Here is a 14,865-nt window from a genome sequence, read left to right as displayed (position 1 = left end):
AGGCCTGCAAGGGGTCCAGGTAAAGTCTCTGAGTAAGAATGAAGGCAATTACCCACCCTAGAAAAGACAAAGAGTCATACCCCTGATGTCACTTTTGGAAGGGCTTGCAGAGGTCAACAAAGTGGTACCCTGAGTTCCTCCTCAGAGTCTCAGACCTCGGGATTATGGAGGCCTGGTCTGAAAGCGTGGCCTCAAGTCAGCAGAGGGAAGATTTCCAGGCTTTTTAGGTGTCCAGTTGAGAATTTTAATTGAAGAATTATGGGATTACTCATCTAAAAATGTAGCGATTCCATAAAGAACTCTCCCTGCTATCATCCTCAGAAAGCCCCAGAAAGGCTTTCAGGCTAAAATGCAGTCTGACTTTCACTTTTAGTGATACAGGGAGATGAGGCCTGACCTGAGAGGGCCTCTTCTTGGGTTAATAGAGAGGAAGTGACCTAGGATTATCCGGGGATCAAGATTAGGTCCCTGAGTGAAGATTGAGGGGAAAACCCATTCCAGAACCAAAGGGTTTGCACCTCTGATGTTAGACCCAGAGAGGTCTGGGTAAATATGTTAACTCAGGCACTTTCTGACTTCCTACTCAGGGGTCTCACAGAAGTAATTTTCAGTGTTAGGGGGAAAGCCCTAGTTCAGAAGAGGGAAATGTTCCAATCAATGAAACGAGTCAAGTGAAGATTGACGATTAGTGAAGGTTGAGGCGATGGCACAACTTGAAACAGAAGAGAACCCACAAACCTCTACTTTACCTGCCCTACTGTCAGCCCTGAGAATTTTCAGTCTAAGATGGCTAGATGAACCAAAAGGCGTCTTTTCATTTGCTCCATGTTATTATGGAACAATTGGTACAAAACAAGAAACGTGTGAAGCCCTGAGCACACTGTCCTCAAGAGAAGACCTGTGGAGACAGTCTCCATCAGAGTTGTTATGGTTAAGTTTAACAGCTAAAACTAGTAATCTCTTCCCTTTTTTCCCTTAGGTTGCAGGTCCTCTTTACCCACTTTCATTCTGACACTCCTGTCTGCTGCCATCCACATAAGTCATTATGCCTAGTGATAAGGTGAGTCCATGCTTCCCACATGACCAAAGCTTTCAGGCCCATAGTGAGACACAAAGCCAGGAGGACGTGCAAGTTCTAGAGCCTGAGAATGAGCCTTTCTCTTCCTCCTCTTTTCTTATTTTCTACACTGTAGAGAAGGTTTCTATTTTGGGGACACTCAGTATAACCCAGGGTTCTCAGAGCATCTAATCCTCTTCCTGTCTTATCACAGCCACCTCATGGAGCAAATCAGATGAGGTCTCTAGCAGCCAGGAGAAGGTGAAAAATTCAAGAACTTCACAATTCCTGCCAGACACTGAAAACTTGTCCTTAGACCCTCTAGATAAAAAAAGGGGGGAATTGTTTGGCAATTTCTTGCTTTGCAAATATCAAATGAATGAGGCCATCACAAAGGCAGACATGATTGATGTTGTTATCACAGAGTATGAGAATGAGTTCCCTGAGATCTTCAGGAGAGACTCTGACTATACAGAACTAATCTTTGGCATTGATGTGAAGGAAGTGGATCCCACCAGCCACATTTATGCCCTTGAACCTCACCTATGATGGAGGTTTAGTGGTAAAGCGGCCATGATCAAGACTGGTCTCTTGATAATTGTCCTGAGTGTGAGCTTCATAAAGGGCAACCACACCACTGAGGAGCAGATCAGGGAAGTGCTGAATACAATAGACATATATTCTGGGATGAAGCCCTTCATCTTTGGGGAGCCCAGGAGGCTCATCACCAGAGATTTGGTGAAGGAAAATTACCTGGAGTATTGACAGATACTGAACAGTGATCCTTCATGTTATGAATCCCTGTGGCATCTAAGAGCCTATGCTGAAGCCAGGCAAGATGAAATTGCTGGAATTTTTTTTTTTTTTTTTTTTTTTTTTTTGTATTTTTCCGAAGCTGGAACCGGGGAGAGACAGTCAGACAGACTCCCGCATGCGCCCGACCGGGATCCACCTGGCACGCCCACCAGGGGGCGATGCTCTGCCCCTCTGGAGTGTCGCTCTGTTGCGACCAGAGCCACTCTAGCATCTGGGGCAGAGGCCAAGGAGTCATCCCCAGTGCCCGGGCCATCTTTGCTCCAATGGAGCCTCGGCTGCAGGAGGGGAAGAGAGAGACAGAGAGGAAGGAGAGCGGGAGGGGTGGAGAAGCAGATGGGCGCTTCTCCTGTGTGCCCTTGCTGGGAATCGAACCTGGGACCCCTTGCACGCCAGGCCGACACTCTGCCACTGAACCAACCGGCCAGGGCCAAATTGCTGGAATTTTTTACCAATATCCATGAGACCAACCCCAAGTACTTCTTATACCAGTATGAGGAGGCTTTGAGAGATGAAGAGAGAGCCCAAGCCAGAGATGTAGCCGGGGCTAGCACCACTGCCAAGGCCAGTGCAAGTTCTATTTTCTCCCACCCTTAGTAATTGATGACTGAGGCAGATTCTTCACTTTGATTTTGAAGAGGGAAGTCAATGTTTAAAATAGCAGAAGAATAGAGTGGGATGGGAGGGAAAACAGTATATAATATCTTTGTGTTCTTATTCTATATGGGTGGTCTGGAGATTTATCTTTTGGAGAGGTATTTTTCAAATGTTATTTGTTTTAGTTGGAAGTTTTTTTTTTATTTACTTTTTTAGATTTTATTTATTCATTTTTATTAGAGAGAGAGGGGAGAGAGAGAGAGAGAACAGGGGGAGGAGCAGGAAGCATCAACTCCCATATGTGCCTTGACCAGGCAAGCCCAGGGTTTTGAACCAGCGACCTCAGCATTCCAGGTCGATGCTTTATCCACTGCGCCACCACAGGTCAGGCAGTTGGAAGTTTAATTCACTTAAGAATCTAAGTTATGGGCCCTGGCCGGTTGGCTCAGCGGTAGAGCCTCGGCCTGGCGTGCGGGGGACCCGGGTTTGATTCCCGGCCAGGGCACACAGGAGAAGCGCCCATTTGCTTCTCCACCCCCCCTCCTTCCTCTCTATCTCTCTCTTCCCCTCCTGCAGCCGAGGCTCCATTGGAGCAAAGATGGCCCGGGCACTGGGGATGGCTCCTTGGCCTCTGCCCCAGGCGCTAGAGTGGCTCTGGTCGTGGCAGAGCGACACCCCGGAGGGGCAGAGCATGGCCCCTGGTGGGCGTGCCGGGTGGATCCCGGTCTGGCGCATGCGGGAGTCTGTCTGACTGTCTCTCCCCATTTCCAGCTTCAGAAAAATACAGAAAAAAATACAAAAAAAAAGAATCTAAGTTATGAATACATTGTGCACACATTTATTATCTTAAATATGCTTGATCAGATTTAAGAGTAAGATATTTGTTATTTTATAATACAAATTGGAAATTATTTATCATTTTTAGTAATCTAGAACAAGACTGCATGAAATTGAAAGAGGGATTCCCTTGGAAATGTATAAGAACTCTGCAATCAAGTAGTTGGCATCAATAAAGAGATAAAAAAGTATAGTTTAGTCAATTCTTGTCCCTGTTAGTCTGTTCTATAAAGTTGAAAGGTATATATATACATGTACATACATACATATACATATATATACATATATACATATATACACATATACATACATATATATGCATACATATATATATTTACTTAGTTCATTCAAGAGTAGAAGTAGCTGTTTACATCAAGTGATAAGATTTTAGTAGTTGGTTGAAAGGTTAATTGAACGGATAAATGTTCTACACTCTAAAAAAAAAGAGTGTAGAAGAAACATTAATTGTACAAACATTCCCTAAACATCAATTGGGCAGCTGCTCTTTGGAACACAGCACACTAAAACTGGGCACATTAGGATAAAAAAATCCCAGCCCCTATATCCACAATTTTAGCAACTAGGAGCAGCGATTATATAATGATGGTGATGGATATCTAAGGCCTAAACGGCCAATAAAAATGAGTTAGAAGATGGGAGACCCATAGGATGAATGGGCGAATGCTGTGAAACAAGGCATACTGGGGCCTTGGGAAACTACAAGGTCTTCAGTAGGAGGTTATTTTAAGTTAAGCTGAGTGGTGGTGGCAGTAAGGCTGTGGGAGTGGTAAGCACGGACCATATCTTCTGGTGTATCTCAGAGTTGAAGTCAATCAACTAGAATGCAAAAAGCACTTAGTATTACCAGTACTTTGAGATCATGGATAAACCAGAGAAATCTGCACCTAGGGTAGGAATAAAAGTTGTTCTATGATCTTGCCATAGTGTAATTGAACACAGTACACAAATTGTTTTCTGCACATTGTCTCCAAGTAGTTTCTGAGAAATAAGTGTAACATTCCTTTTAAGATGCCAAAAGCTACTGGTCTGACATTATTTGTCTTGCTTTAGAGAGCCAGAATCTTCTCCATTCAAAGGACATTTTTAAAATAATTTTTATTAATTTTAATGGGGTGACATCAATAAATCAGGGTACATATGTTCAAAGAAAACATGTCCAGGTTATCTTGTCATTCAATTATGTTGCATACCCATCACCCAAAGTCAGATTGTCCTCCGTCACCTTCTATCTAGTTTTCTTTGTGCCCCTCCCCCTCCCCCTTCCCCTCTCCCTCCCTCTCCTCCCCCCCAATAACCACCACACTCTTGTCCATGTCTCTTAGTCTCATTTTTATGTCCCACCTATAAAATTTTTATGAGGTTATCTTAAGTGTAAGTGGTCAAACTCTGTGTGAGATCTAGATTTTTTTGGTGGGGGTAGTAAAATAAATTAAAATAGGAGTGGATTGGGTAGAAGGACAGCTGGGAAATTTAGAAGAAGTTGGACTTTACACAAAGTCTAACAGCTCTGAGTGCACCCGGTTGAAAAAACAAAACAAAACCTCCAAATCTAAATTTAAAAATAAATTCTCTAAGGCAGAAAGATTTACTTAGGTTTTTTTTGTTAACCAGCATTTTTAACTGCTTTGGTGTACTGTGTTGTCCTAGAGCACTTCGTATTCTTTGATGTCTCCTGTATAAATGAATCCTACATAAGAGATTGATCGCTACTTATCCAAGGGTCAAAATAATGGTAGTGGTAACTGCCAATCATTAAAGACCCAATGCATTCCAGGATGCATATTAGTTACTTAACATTCAACACATACATTTCCATAGTCGTATAAGTCAGGAATTATCAACCCACCTGACAAATGAAGAACTAAGGCTCAGAGAACTTAGAAATATGCTTAAGTAAAAATGTCTAGTATGTGGCAGAGTTGGTACTAGACCATTGATCAGAAATTGCCTGGAGCTCACATTGATGCCACTGCTCCCAGCCTGAGCCAGATATTTTGTCACTTAACTCTGGCCTCTTCTCATTATTACCAGAGGAGGATGTGTCTGGGAATAGGTTCCTCCACAGTGTTGTGGGAAACGAATCTCAGGGACACACGTGTTGGAGGATTCTAGCAATAGTGGTAAGATTTATTAGAGTGCCCTTAAAAAGGCTGCCACACACAAGGAGTCACTTCCCTGGCACTCAGCTGGTAGATAGTTTTCACTGCCCCCTGGTGCACCAATCCTGATGCCTTAATCAACAACCACATGGTTTAGTTCCATCTCACTGCAGAAGTCCAGCATCTGGGGCAGTATGAACTTGGCTCAAACAAACCCAGGAGGGTGGACACGCCGCAGAGCTGCATCACCCCTGCACCTGATGCTGGTCTTGAGGAAGTTACTTAATGTCCTTGTGCCTCATTCCCTATTTCAGGATTGCTGCCAAGGTTCTCTGGCACTCAGACCTGATGGCACTGTGCTTTGGCCAGTAGAGCTACTAAGAGAGAGTGACTGGGGACTTTGTTAAATGTCCATATATTCCCTTGGCTTTAGGAAAAGGAAAGCTTTCTTTTTCTAAATTTTTCAATTTTTATTTATTTTTTCATTTAGAAATAAAATTTAATGGGATGACTTTGATCAATAAGAATACATAGATTTTAGGTAAACATTTCTATAGCATTTGAACAGTTGATTGTGCTATGTGCCCATTACCCAAGTCGAATCATTTTCCATCACAGTATATTTGTCCCTCTTTACTCCCCTCCCTAACCTGCCTCTTTACACTCTCCTCCCCATGGTAACCACTTCATTTTTATCTATGTCCATGAGTCTCAGTTTTATATCCCACCAATGTGTGCAATCATACTGCTCTTAGCTTTTTCTGATTTACTTATTTCACTTACTATAACATTCTCAAGGCCCATCCATGTTGTCGTGAATAGCAATATATCATTATTTCTTATGGCTGAGTAGTATTCCATAGTATATATGTACCAATGCTCTTTAATCCACTCGTCCACTGATGGACACTTGGGCTGTTTCCAGATATTTGCTATTGTGAACAATGCTGCCATAAACATGGAGGTGCATTTCTCCTTTTGAAACAGTGCTATGGTGTTCTTGGGGTATATTCCTAAAAGTGGGATAGCTGGGTCAAAAGGCAGTTCGATTTTTAATATTTTGAGGAATCTCCATACTGTTTTCCACAGTGTCTGCACCAGTCTGCATTCCGACCAGCAGTGCAGGAGGGTTCCCTTTTCCCCACATCCTCACCAGCACTTATTCTGTGTTGTTTTATTGATGAGTGCCATTCTGACTGGTGTGAGGTGATATCTCATTGTGGTTTTAATTTGAATTTCTCTAATGATTAGTGATGTTGAGCATTTTTTCATTGGCCTATTGGCCATCTGTATGTCCTCTTTGGTGAAGTGTCTATTCATTTCTTTTGCCCATTTTTTGATTGGATTGTTTGTCTTCCTGGTGTTGAGTTTTACAAGTTCTTTATAAATTTTGGTTATTAACCCTTATCAGATGTATTGTCGAATATATTCTTCCATTGTGTAGTCTGTCTTTTTATTCTGTTCTTATTGTCTTTAGCTGTGCAGAAGCCTTTTAGTTTGATATAGTCCCATTTGTTTATCCTGTCTTTTATTTCACTTGCCTGTGGAGATAAATCGGCAAATATATTGCTGCAATAGATGTCAGAGAGTTTACTGCCTATGTTTTCTTGTAAGATGATTATGGTTTCATGGCTTACATTTAAGTCTTTTATCCATTTTGAGTTTATTTTTGTGAATGGTGTAAGTTGGTGGTCTAGTTTCATTTTTTTGCAGGTAGATGTCCAATTTTCCCAACACCATTTGTTAAAGAGGCTGTCTTTACTCCATTGTATGCTCTTACTTCCTTTGTCAAATTCCCCATATTTTTAATTGAATTATTTGCTTGTTTGTTGGTGAGTTTAATGAGTACTTTATATATTTTAGATATTAATCCCTTATTAAAGCTGTTATTTGCAAATATCATCCGCCATTATTTGGCTGCCTACTTGTTTTGTTATTGGTTTCTTTGGCTGTGAAAAGCTTTTTAGTTTGAAATTGTCTTGTTCATTTATTTTTGCCTTTACTTCCCTTGCCTTTGTGGTGAAATTCATAAATTATTCTCTATGGCTAAAGTTCAAGAGTTAAGTATCTATGTTTTCTTATACGTGATTTATTGTGTCAGATCTTATACTTAGGTCTTTAACACATTTTGAATTAATTTTTGTGCATCGGGAAAAGTGTAATCAAGTTTCATTCTTTTGCTTTTTAATATTCCCAGCACCATTTATTAAAGACACTTTCTTTACTCCATTGTATGCTTTTCAATTTTTTGTCAAAGATTATTTGTCCACATAAATGTGGTTTTATTTCTGGGCTCTTGATTCTGTCCCATTGTTTAGTCTGTCTGTTTTTTCCAGTATGTGGCACAGGATTTCAAGTTTTAGCTCTGTGAAATTCCTGTGCTGACCTCTGCTGAGATGTTTCTGTTGTTATGATGTAGGTGGGGCTGCAGTTGTGATAATGGGTTGGGTGTGTTGTGAAGGCTTTACAGCTTTAGCAATGGTGGTTTCAGGTCTCTGGGCACACTTCCCCATATCTCAACAAACCAAGGACCCAGACACAGAGCACCTACCTCTGTTCTTCAGGGGAAAGAGTGACCCTGTAGAACTAGCTGTGCGGTATGTCTCTGTCACTCTCCATACCCTATTAGAGGAGGGAGGCAGGGTCTGGGATGCTGGGGGTGCAGTTTGAATTTCTCTCTCTCTCTCTGTGTCCAATGTGGCTCACCAGCATACTGCGAGAACACTGGCCGTAACCCCTCATTCTGCCACCACTTGGTTCAGTATCTCCCCAATTGCCCCCAAATCTCTCCTCTCCTTCCACAGAAAAAGATCTAATCACTCCAGTTTTCTCCTCTCTCCAGTGCCTCAGCAGACAAAAACCCAGATAGCTCATATTTCCTTATTCTCCAGAGCCAAATGTAGGTATGTTTTACTTTCTGCTCCCCTTCCTCAACCCTTTCCACTTTTAGTTGATTTTATGCATGGATCTTTTCAGGCAAGCCTGCAAGCCCAGATATTGTTCTTTCACTGTGTTATAGGTGTTCAATTTGTTGAATCTTCAAGGGGAGAGATCAAGGGTATCTGTCATGCCACTAATACTCTGATGTCTGGAAAGCTTGTTTTCTAACTATCCAGTCTCTTTCCTGGCTTTTTTCAGGCTTGCTTCCTTATCCTATCTTATCATTTTCCCAGGTTTGTCTATTCACCTTTATGGTCACCATTTTGGCTTCTACTGTGCATGCATCAATAAAGAAATTTCCTTACCCCTTAACTGTTTCTCTTTCCCTCCTTAATCCAGGGGAACTGGCCAGTTGTTCCCTGGGTTAACTGGAAAGCTGCCCACTTATATGTTAATCCCTTTGGCAGAGCAATTCTGGCTATTCCCTAGAGTGCCTGTTAAACTGTAGTTTCTTGACTTATTGGACATAGCTAGTTTTCTCCCTTCTCTTTTGTTAATACCTAACTAGCTGCCTATGATAACATCACTAGTCCAAAATATCTCTTAGGAGATTAAAAAAAGACTCCAAAGCTAAAGCACTAAAATCAGACTTAAAGAAATGAGATGAAAATGAGAAATCCAATTTAGGGACTGTCTATGGGCTTTGTTTACCTAGGAGTTTGCTGCCCTTATTGTCAGGGTTTCTTAACAGCTACCTCTGCCAAGGGGCCAGCATTTTTGTCCAGTTTCAGATTTCCTTTATTAAAGTACCCTTTCCCTGGCTATTGCCCATGTGTCTTCCTGTCTGATTTTTGAACCTGCACTACTAATCAGCTGTTCATTGCACCCTCCTCTAGAGGCCAAGTCCTACTCCCACTCGAACAAGCAGCCCAGAATCACCTGTTCTACTCCTGACAGTATTCTAACTCCCTTCAGCCATCTCCTGGCTGGCTGTAACCATGGAATCCTTCTGATAGCAATAGCAATGGCCCCTTCTATGTAAAATTTACTTTGGACAGTGAATTTTAGACAACTGGTCATCCTCTATCAGCATCTTCACCACACTCAAGGTGTTTTCCAATTGGGCTGGTTAGTAGAATATGATTTGTCATATAATCTATTGGTTTAGGGTATATAACTCTGATGGTAGAAAGGGGTTTTCTGAAACCACCCTAATACTTGCATTGGAATTTTAACAGTGTTTTATTTGAAACTGAATATATGTACCTATAAGTGAGAATACCTAAATGGTTAAAATCAAAGCCTCTTCTATAAATAGTAGATGAGTATAGACTGTGGAAATCACTGTATAAGCAAACTTCTAGAGGGTTTGAATTTCTAAGAACCTTGGAGTCCTTCTGGAAAGTTCATTGGAAGACATAATAACTTTGATTTAAAAACATCAGCATCCTTCCTTTGCTTTTGTCTGTACTTTCCTTAGTGGTTTACAGTGTGCCTAATAGCATCTGTTCAAGTGTTCATGTATGTTCAGTGCAGAGGTATGTAACAGGGACTCCCAAGTTAAAATAACAACCATACACCAAAAGGAAGAAGAAAATTCTTGGCCTACTGAGATTATAGAAGTTATTGAAAAGGGAGGTGGAGAAAGGAGCTATTGAATGAAGAAGGGTGAACCTTTCCTGCAGAAGTCATCAGGCTCCTTTTGAAAATTTGATGTAATCCTGTATTTGAGAAAGGTGATGACTTACAAGATAAATTTGTACTTTGCAGAAACTTCTCCAATGAATAAGCAGAGTTGATGTCATAATAACTATATAATAGTTGCTTTTTAGTGATTATATACTATTTAACAGTTAATGAGGGAGACAGCAAATGCTCATCCATATCTTGCTTCCTCTCTTTTTAGGTTCCTGGAAATACTACATTACCAAGTGGACTCATAACAAGAAAAGATCATCAGGCTAGCCCTTGCTACTGAAATACAAGCAGAGCAATGTTTTCCAGTTCCAGGCCAAGACATATGAGAATCAGTTTGACACTTCCATACTTTATCTTTTCTTCAGCAGCAAACATGGAGAACCTGCGTTAAGATTGTACAACTACAAGATGGAAGCAGCCTGGATCTGTACTTCAACTGATAGCAGAGAGTGCTTGCCAACCCCCATCTACTTTTATGTGCAGAATGCATAAACGTTTGTTGTATTGAGCCATTCAGATTTCAGGTTTTGTGTGTTTCATCAGGTAAGAACAACTTTATCTTACTGATACACAGATACTATTTCTGATGTTAGACCTACAGTAATAATACAAAGAGTCTTGTTGCAAATAAAAGGTCAGTAATACAGACAAATCACAATTCTACCCTTTATAATGTTTCTCCAAAATTCAGCCCCTTTTCAGAGTTCACCACAATTAATCTGGTGTGTTAAAGCTGGTTCTAGGCTTCTTCATACATAAAGGCATTGAATAAACCTATACTGTGATATGTGGGTAGTGGTATACATAATCTTCTCCTACTTGCCTTTGCTAATTAATAAATTAAATGATCAACTAATAAAATGAATGATCTTTCTATAACAAGACAAATAGATCTACTTCACTTTTGTTACTATTACCTAGAATGCATGTGTACTATACTTAACCACTTACATTAATAGATATATAGTTGCTTCCTACTTTATACTATAATTAATAGCATCTTTGAACATGAATTCTTTGGAAATTGCATGTTTTTGAAAAACATAACAGAGTGAAAATTGCTATAGTAAAAAATGTAATTATTTTATTTTTTATAAATATTGCTAAAATTTTATTCCAAAAATGTAATACCAATTTATCTTCTCAGCAGTTATTATATATAAATATCTTACATTCTCACATTTACTTTGTTAACTTTTAATATTTTGAACAAATTTAAGGGTCAAAATATTGTAACAGCATTACGTTAGTTTATATAGCATTATTTTCTAAGTATATTGGAGAGATAATTAACTTGGCTAGGCTACAGTTCTTACGTATCAAATCAAACACTACTGTACACATGTTGCTAAGCTATTTATAATGGTTAATTTTGTGGCTTAAATTTTATGTGCCAACTTTGCTTGGCCATGATACCCAGGTATAAGCTTTATTCGGTATGTTTCTGTGAGTGTTTTTTGGATGAGATTAACATTTACATAGATAGATTTGTCCTACAAAATGTGTATGAGCCTCACCCAACCATTTGAAAGCCTGAATAGAACAAAAAACTGACCTCTTTTAGCAAGAGGAAATTATGCCAGCAGATGGTCTTTGGACTGAAACTGAAACATCAACTCTTCCCTTGGTGTCCAGCTGCTGCTCCACCCTGAAGATTTTGTTCTTGCCAGTTTCTATAATCACGAGAGTCAAATCCTTGAAATTCACCTCTCTCTCTCTCTCTCTCTATATATATATATATATATGTATATATATATATATATATATATATATATATGCAAAACCTTTACTAATATAGAGTTTATAGATATAATTAAGTTCCTAATCAGTTGACTTAAGTAAGAGAGATTATCCAGGATAATCTGAGTGGGCCTGATTTAATCAGTTGAAAGACCATAGAAGCAGGGTTGCAGGGATACATGGTTGATAAACATTTGAAATCCATAAATATAATCTACCACATTAACAGACTAAAAAAAAAAAATGACATGATAATATCAACTGATGAAGGAAAAGCACCTGAAAAAATTAAACACCATCCTGATTTAAAAAAAAAAAAAAACTGTCAGAAAAATAGGAATAGAGAAAAACTTCTTTAACTTGACAGCATTTATAAAAATCTACAGCTAACATACTTAACGATGAGAGATTGAATTCATTCCAAGGCAGGAATATCTGCTCTGAACACTTTTATTCAACACAGTGCTGGCAATGCTAGTGTAAGGCTGGTGGCTGTGGCCATGCAGGTTCTCACTGGATTCAGGCAGATGGTAAAGGAACTGTGGAGCCAGAGAATGGTGGGCCATTCCATTTATTAGAGTCTTGCAATGGTGAATGAACAAGCAGGCAGGGAAAACCTGTTCCCTTTCTCTCAGGACTGACTAGCGAGCAGGCCTGGTGGGGGGAACCCCTTCTCTGTAAAACAATAGCAAAAAATGATCCCTCCCAATGGTGGTAGGCAATCCACAATCTACCATCTGCTGTCCTGAGGGCAAGTACCTGCAGCCTTACATAGACTATACACAAGAGGTGCTGCCCTGTGGTCATAAACCAATCAGGCAAAGTGCAAGCAAACAAGCCTAACACACTTGTTTGCCAAACACCTGGCCAATGGAAGAATGAAAGAAAGCACAATAAAATGCATACAGACTAGAAAGGAAAAATAAAACCAGACCTGTGTGCAAATGACATGATTGTCTACAGGGAATATCCTAGGGGACCTACAAAGAAAGTAATTACTTCTTTGAGCTAAGAACTGAGTTCAGCAAGGTCACAGTACACAGGTAAACATATGTAAAGCTACTTCATCTCTATATACTAGCAATTAACATGGACAGTAATATTAACATTATGATACAATTTATAATTGCTTTAAAATGAGATACTTAGATGTGACATTAACAAAACATGTACAGCAGGAGTAGTCAACCTTTTTAATACCTACCGCCCACTTTTGTATCTCTGTTAGTAGTAAAATTTTCTAACGCCCACCAGTTCCACAGTCATGGTGATTTATAAAGTAGGGAAGTAACTTTACTTTATAAAATTTATAAAGCAGAGTTACAGCAAGTTAAAGCATATAATAATAGTTACTTATCAAGTACTTTATGTCAGATTTTCGCTAAGTTTGGCAGAATAAATCTTTATAAAACGACTTACTATAGTTAAATCTATCTTTTTATTTATACTTTGGTTGCTCCGCTACTGTCCACCATGAAAGCTGGAACGCCCACTAGTGGGCAGTAACAACCAGGTTGACTACCACTGATGTACAAGATGAATGCTTAAAACTACTGATCCTGAGCCTGACCTGTGGTAGTGCAGTGGATAAAGCATAGACCTGGAAATGCTGAGGTTGCCGGTTCAAAACCCTGGGCTTGCCTGGTCAAGGCACATATGGGAGTTGATGCTTCCAGCTTCTCCCCCCTTCTCTCTCTCTGTCTCTACCTCTTCTCTCTAAAATGAATAACTAAAACATAAAATAAAAATATTTTTTAAAAAAGTCTTACTATATCAAAAAAAAAAAAACTACTGATGCTGAAATTGTGAAAGAAATCAAAGAAGATATAAATAAATGGATAGCTTTAAAGTGTTCATGAATTGAAAGAGTCAATATAGTAAAGGTGTCAATTTCCCCCAAATTGACATATAGATTTATTAAAATTCTATACAAAGCCTATCAAGTTTATTCATAAAGTTATATGGAGAGGTAAAAGAACTAGATAAGCTAAAACAAGTTTGAAAAAGAAAGATACCATGGGAGGAATCTGGTTTTCAGATTCCAATATATTATATAGCCACAGTAATAAAAGTTGTGTGGTTTTGGCAGAGGGATAGACATATAGAACAATGGAATAGAATAGAAAACCAAGAAATAGACCCACACTACTGTGGCCAACTTGTTTTTGTCAATTGCAAAAGCAATTCAATGTAAGAAATATAACAACAAATGATTCTGCAGCATTTGAACATTCATAGGTAAAATAATTAGCCTTGGCTTAAGCTTAACATGATATACAAAAATTAACTCAGAAAAGATTATGGATTTAAATGTGAAATGTTAAATTATAAAACATTTAGCAAAGAAAGAAGAAAGTTTTCTAGATTTGGGGTTAGACCAAGAGTTTTTAGACTTGACCACTAATGCATGATCCATAAAAGAAAAAAAAAAATCACAATTGGATCACACCAAAGTTAAAACCTTTTGTTCTGTAGAAAACACCCTGTTGAGAAGATGAAAGACAGTCTACCTACTGTAAGAAAATATTTACAAACAATGTACCTGAGAAAAAGTATTATTTAGAATATATTTTAAAAACCCTCAAGAATAAACAACAGAAAAACAATTCAATTAGAATATGGGTCAAAGGCATGAACAAACATTTCACTGAAGAGGATGTGCAGATGTCAAATAAGTACATGAAAACATTTTCATTATCATTAGATATCAGAGAGATGCAAATTCAAACCACAATGAGGCATCATCACACACCTGTCAGAATAACTAAAAAAAAAGTGATCAAATGCTGCTGAGAGTGCAGAGAAACTGGACCACTCATACATTGTTAGTGGGGATATAAATGGTACAGCTGCTCTTGGAACAGTTTAGATATTTATTATACAACTAAATATATAACTACCATACAACCTAGCAATTACACTTTTGATCAATTATTCCTGAGAAATGGGAATATATATTTACACAAAAAATCTACATAATTATTTGTAGGTGCTTTATTCATAATAACAAAATATGGAAAGAATTCTGATGGATGAAGTATGAAACTAACTGTGGTACATCTATACTATAAACAGCAGGAATTAATTATTGATGCCTGCAACAACCCAAGTGAATATCCAGAG

General features: G+C 38.9%; 1 protein-coding gene across 1 annotated transcript in view; it reads left to right on the top strand.

The window, feature by feature from the left end:
* The first annotated feature begins 703 nt into the window (after positions 1-703).
* The window catches only part of LOC136386264 (melanoma-associated antigen B16-like), an 82,175-nt gene continuing 68,013 nt past the window's right edge, over positions 704-14,865 (top strand). The window contains 3 exon segments of the mRNA XM_066357759.1: positions 704-953; positions 1,272-1,890; positions 2,296-2,466. Coding sequence (XP_066213856.1) covers positions 704-953; positions 1,272-1,890; positions 2,296-2,466 — 1,040 coding nt within the window.

Source organism: Saccopteryx leptura, chromosome X (assembly GCF_036850995.1).
Source record: "Saccopteryx leptura isolate mSacLep1 chromosome X, mSacLep1_pri_phased_curated, whole genome shotgun sequence".
NCBI lineage: Eukaryota > Metazoa > Chordata > Mammalia > Chiroptera > Emballonuridae > Saccopteryx > Saccopteryx leptura.
Note: the sequence above shows the minus strand (reverse complement) of the source record. Positions and strands in the feature narration are given on the sequence as shown.